The sequence below is a fragment of the Mauremys mutica genome, chromosome 3 (genome assembly GCF_020497125.1).
Source record: "Mauremys mutica isolate MM-2020 ecotype Southern chromosome 3, ASM2049712v1, whole genome shotgun sequence".
Lineage (NCBI taxonomy): Eukaryota > Metazoa > Chordata > Testudines > Geoemydidae > Mauremys > Mauremys mutica.
In genome coordinates, this window is record NC_059074.1 from 57,191,676 (window position 1) to 57,197,675 (window position 6,000).

The window sequence follows — 6,000 nt, forward strand, 5'->3', positions numbered from 1 at the left end:
ATTGAACACGGATTGCCTGTTGTGCCTGTAATCTTCAAGGTTAACCCTACAGATACATTCATCCTTTGCATTCCTGCATTCACAGCCAGCACTTTGGGGAGCTAATTTGTACCTCTTTAATTTCATCATCCTCAGAAATTAGAAACAAAGGACTAGGAAATAAAAAAAGATTCAAGCTGACTCTGGACCATCTCCTCTTAACAGTTACTCAACTGGTGTGCCCTGTCACTTCTTCATTTAGTGTTTCCTCTTCCCTGTGTACTTTATAGAAAGGATTTGTGTCCAGACAAAATTTGCTCCTGTGCTACTGCTGGGAGAGGGGCATATTTTCTGGATTGGGTTGTAGCCTGCAGTGGAATGAACCACACTGGCAATGAATTCCAAGAGAACCCAGACGACATAATTAAAACAAGATGAAGGCATAGAATTCCTTTGCATTGATGAGCTAAGTACAGCCATGGGGGTCTAGTGAGGTTTAGGACAATCACCCAGAAAAACAGAATATGACATTTCCAGTGGCAGGTCCTCAAATTAGGAGCTTCATGCTCCATTTCATGCTAGAACAGGAACTAGAGTAGCTCTGCTAAATGAGGAACTCCAAGCAAAGTAATTCATAGCAAGTTACATTATAAAGGACTATGATTCATGGTGTGAGTTTGCCCTCCAGGGCAAAAGAAAGAGACACAACCAGAACTGAATAAATCAAGACAGTGGTGTCTCTTTTATCCCAGTTTTAACAGAGTCACAGTGAAGTCATTATATAATCCCCAACTCTGCATATCTCAGCAAGAAAATGAGAAAATAGTGACTGCTTCTGGGTGTGGGAAGGAAAAAGAAGGTAACTGTTGCTGAAAGGCAGAATTAAGATTAAGGTAATGGTACTCTGAATGCTTGTGGAGTGCATGAATTTGGGAGAAGGGAATATGTGAAGTGTTGGGTCTGGGGAAGATGAGTGCAGAATGCTGGAGTATTGATTTTGGAGTTTGGGGTGAGCAGCCATGCACTGTGCCTAAAACTGGGTAGACTGTATGAGTCTGGGTGTATTGAAGGTCTAGATCTGATGAAAGTGCATGCACAGTGCATAAAACTGTGTCTGTGTGCAGATTGGGGAGTGCATGCGGGGTCAGGGTGTTAATTGGCTGTTAGAAGAATATGCAAGGTCTGGGGTGCTGCGGAGTCTCTGGGCCTGGCTGTCACCTGGTGGAGGTGAAAGCAGGGTGGAGGGCTCTGGATTGGCTAGAGATGCATGGGGGGGTGACTCTGGATTAGGTGGAGGTGCATGCAAGGGGCCGGTGATGCACAGCTCCATCGAGCGGGTCGGAGTACCACGGCTTGGCTCTGGACTGGGTGGAGCCAGTGTATGCAGAGTGTCCGGGAGCCAGGCTCTGGACTGGGTGCAGGTGCATGCAGGTGGGCAGGGTGTGCCAGGCGCTGGAGTGCGTGGAGGCGCACGCAGGGTGCGTGGCTCTGGCAGTCAGGTTCCCAGGGCCCGACACCCGCCCCCCATCCCCAGCGCTACCTCCTCGAAGAGCTCCAGGCTGTAGGTGTTGTCGTCGTCGGCGAAGAAGAGCACCCCGGGCTGCGGCGGCGGCAGGTGCTGGTGTCGCTGCCGGAGCCAGGCCAGGCCGGCGTTGCGCTGCTCGGTGGCGCGGGGCAGGCCGGGCCGCTTGTACCTGCGCGGGGTGGGGACGTGCAGGTGGGTGCAGGGCAGGCCGGCCCGCGACACGAAGCGGCTCACCAGCTCGCTGCGCCGGGCCGCGTCCTCCACCAGGACCCAGTGCAGCCGCGCCACCTGGCGGAAGGTGTTGGCCAGGCGGGTGAGCTCGGCTTTCTGCACCGGGCGGCTGTAGGTGGGGGTGATGGCATAGATGGGGGGCAGCGCCGGCTGCCGGGGGGCCGTCGGCCGCGGGGGCCGGGCGGGGGGCGCGAGCGGCGCCCGGCTGCTGTCCGTGTCCAGCAGGAGGAGGACGATGAGCCCCCAGGGCAGCAGCAGGAGGAAGCGGCTGAGGAGCAGGGACTTCATGGTGCCCCCGCCGAGCAGGGCGCCGCCCTCACAGCACCAGCGGCGGCCGCCCGGGCTCCCCTCCCCATGGGAGCAGGGCTGCGGGCGGGCGGCTCTCAGCGCATCGGAGCCGGGCGGAGGGGAGCAGCCCCAGCGGTCGCAGGGGGGCCGGTCACCCCCTGCCTGGACACGGGGGCTGGTCAGCCCGGGCGGGAGGGTCAGCGCCCCGGGGACCGAGTCCGACGTTCTGCCCTGGGCTGCACCGAGCGGGTCAGTCACATGGCGCTGGGGCCGGGGCAGCGAGGGGGGGAGCCCAGCCGGTGCCCAGGGCGCCTGTGGTTCCCCTCTTCGCCCGGCCAGTCTTGCCGGGGGCTGCCTGCTCTCCTCGCCGCTCTACGCCGGCGGCTGCCGCCTTTCCGCCGCCTCTGGCCCTCGCCACATCCCTCCTCGGGCCAGCCGGACCGTCCTGTGCGCGGCGCCGGTGGTGGCGAGGCGCGGAGCCCCCCCGCTGGGAGGTGGCGCGGGGAGGGAGGCTCCTGGCCGGGTGCGCGGGAGGAAGGGGGGCTCTCTGGGCCGGCAGGGGAGCTGGCTGGAGAGGTTGGCGCGCTGGCTCCCCTCTGAAAGGCGGCGGGGTCTTTGGAGAACAGGCAGCGTCTGCTCACGTGCTTAAAACTCCGGGGACCGGAGCGCGGGGGGCGGGTGGGGGTGTCACACCACCGACGAGCCAATGCTGTGAGTTTTACTCACCCTGCCCGCCCAGTCGCGTACGCCAGCCGCGCGGGCTTCTGTGCTGCGGGACCGCCTGCCCGGGGCAAAGGAAACCCCCGAAGGGCTCCGCAGAGGGGCCAGCGCTCCCCCGCCAGCTTCTGGGCTCTGCGTGCGGCAGGAGCTAACGCCTGGCCGCGGCCGGGCGGCTACCCGCGAGACAGCTGTTGTTCCCCCTCGCCCGCTCAAAAGAGTAGCCCCTAAACTTCTTTTGTTTAGCAAATGTGGCAGCTCTAACACGCCCTAGCTCGTGGCTGCAGCGAGACAGTGTCTGAGCCCCGGGAGACGGTAACAAACGCATGGACATCCGTCCCCGGCCGAACCCGGCTCGTGCACTTGACTCGTCTTCTGAAACATCCCATTCCCTGGGCAGCCGTGGTTGGGCCACAGAAAACAAAATGCCAACCGCTCCAGCGCGGGATGTGAGAGCAGGCAGCTCTCGCGGCTGAACTGTTCGGCTTTGCAGGGCTGGCTACGTGTGAGACCGCACCACTGTGTCTAGTGCTGGGAAACGTGCGAAGGTTAGCTGCGTGCCGGGCTTTGCTGCTCACTTCCGAGTTGCCTAGAGAAATTAAGTATCTACAACGCAATTGTTTTTTAAATAAAATGAATTGTTCTGACATGAGGAAAAGTTGAATGGTAGAGTGTGTGTGTATAGTGTATGCTGCCCACTTTTCTGCCATTTTTAACTGGAAGAATAATGTAATGAGAGAAGCAAAAATATTTGTAAATTACTTGAAAACATTTCATACAGTTACATTTCTTTTTGTTGACTTAGTTTTTGTCATCTTCTTTGTGTTTTTGTCTTTTCAGCAGGATTTTACATGTTTATTTTAATCTCTGAATAACCCGTACTCTTTGCTGCATAACAAAACATTTTAAGAACAGTAGTAAAAGGCATTCTGACCCTCTATGACTGCCCATTTTTGTACATCTGAATCTCATTTTCTTGTTTTTTCACCATATCTCTAAATTTGCTTCAACTTTGTAACAAACCAACCCCAGGAACTGTTTTTTTCAAATCAAATATCAATCATATATCAGTATTTATTTCATCTGAATATGATACAACAATCTAGTGCTACAACAAACTTCATTCCCTCATACCAACATGAAATACATGTTCTAAATGCTATTCCTTCCTCTCCTAGGAGTGCACAAGAAGTTTCTGTTGCATTGTTCAGCATTTCCCATTGTCATTACTAAACATTAGTTTAAAAGTTTACTTGTTCCTTTACACTTCATGTGATGCAAAATAGATAGAAAGATACACTACTACTCATTATAATGAGAATTATACTATTTAATACATATACTGTATTACATTTATAGGCCAAATTATTGCCTCACCAGTGTAAATCTGGAATAATTGTATCTGACATCAGAATTTTTGCTATTTATCAGTATTTAGTGGGATGATTCTACTGTTAAAAACATTCCTTATATTTTCAGACAAGCCCATTAGCTGAAAGTACACATTTCTAATCCATTTTTATATATATACTTGTTATTTAAATGGACATATTAACCCAAAGGGCTCACAAACAGAAAGGACATTAGAGTGATGTTATATAAATTGAAATCTGTGTGACAATGAGAGTAACAAATGACTATGCACTGAGCATCTAAATGAGGAAACATCTGTGCAGTCTAGCAATAATTAGAGTTAGCATGTTTAGTGGAGTAATGGAAAGCTTGTTATGTGATTAATGAAATAATATGGAGGAATGCAGCAAGTCTAAGTAGTTCAATATATCCAAATCAAAAGCATTTTGTACCTGAAATTACAGTTGTCCGTTTTGTGCTGATGCAGCTTATCTAAAGGACAATAATCTAAATATCACCTCTGTCAAATGGCTGAATATGCCATTGTTTCCCCATTTACTGAACAATGATATTTACAGATGGTGCTTACTCAGGTAATGTAACCTATGTATTAAAGCCACATCCCAATAAGATTTCTTTTTTAAAAGTTACGGGTCAATTCAGGGGAGTTCAAAGCTCATTATCTCCAAGATATTTGAGTATCAGAGCACCAAAAACCCAGTGGGGCACAGACTAAAATTAAGGATTAGGAAGAAGTGTATTTTAATGGACATATTCTTTGTATAACACCTAGTCTTTTCTCAGGAAAAGTTATTATCTTTGGTGGGAATTTTGTAGGAGTAATCAATACTGATATACAATACCTTAACAAAGGCAGCAATAGGAACAGCTGGTATAATTGCAACAGTTTAGAAAGGAGCACAATCACTAACTCATCATCAAGGCAAGTTCTTGATCCAATATTTGATACTATTCCATCTCTGTAATTGACTATGTTCCTGGCATCTGGTAACTAAATTCAGTGCTTATGTACTCTATTCAATTTGTATTTACTGTTTCTAGCTATATACAACATATTGTAATATATTGATTGGTTTTATTGATGGGAAGTACCCAGCTGTCTGACAATGTGTGCTCATATAAATGTCTAGATAAATATATCCACACAGTGTGAACTGTATTTATATATTGTTTTGTAGGCAACACTCATTCACCTGTTTTTACATCCACATTCTATGTAATTATTTTACTATGCCTATAGTTTTACTCTTAAACTGTTGCATGATGTACGCTATGACACAGCAACTGCATTTTGCCTCAGAGGTGGCTGCATTTCAATGGTAGATTAAGTACACAATGTGTAATAGAAGATGGTAGTTAATGATTCAGACACATTTTCTTTTATATATAGATTATTATAGGCCAAGAGAAAAAGAGTGAGTTGTAAAGTGTTTGAAGAGTTTTGAAATTCCTCAGGTTGGAAGGCACTATATACAAATAAAATATTATTTATTAAAATTTTCTCCATTCTACTTTGCTTATTTTTCTTGTTTTTGAAATTAGAGAGACCCACTCACATTGTATAATGACTAAACATGCTATTTTTGTGTGGTAAGATTAGCTACGGATACATATTTTACTACAAAACACCTCAGTACTATTTATTACCAACATTGTTACATTTGATTTTGGGCCTCAGGTGTAACTATAAAACAAAGGGCCACATTCCCCTGGGATGGATGGCACAAGTCATTCCGTGACTCCGATCATTCTTCTAGCTGCACACAAAAGCAGAGTAGTGCATATTCGGAGTTGCATGATGGCGGGTGGGCATGCATTGCTCTTTAGAATCCAGAATGGTTTATGTGCAGAAAGTTATTGTGCTGAAAATATAGTATGGTGTTGCT

At 48.4% G+C, this 6,000-nt stretch overlaps 1 protein-coding gene across 3 annotated transcripts in view; it reads right to left on the bottom strand.

Annotated features, from left to right (window-relative positions):
• The window catches only part of B3GAT2 (beta-1,3-glucuronyltransferase 2), a 90,322-nt gene extending 87,673 nt beyond the window's left edge, over positions 1-2,649 (bottom strand). The window contains exon 1 of one of the 3 annotated variants that reach the window (XM_045011792.1): positions 1,520-2,649. In XM_045011792.1, the coding sequence (XP_044867727.1) occupies positions 1,520-2,023 (504 nt within the window). In that variant the 5' untranslated portion in view covers positions 2,024-2,649. The remainder of the gene's footprint in view (positions 1-1,519) is intronic. The other 2 variants (XM_045011794.1, XM_045011793.1) reach the window with 2 other exon arrangements.
• Between the last annotated feature and the right edge of the window lie 3,351 nt (positions 2,650-6,000).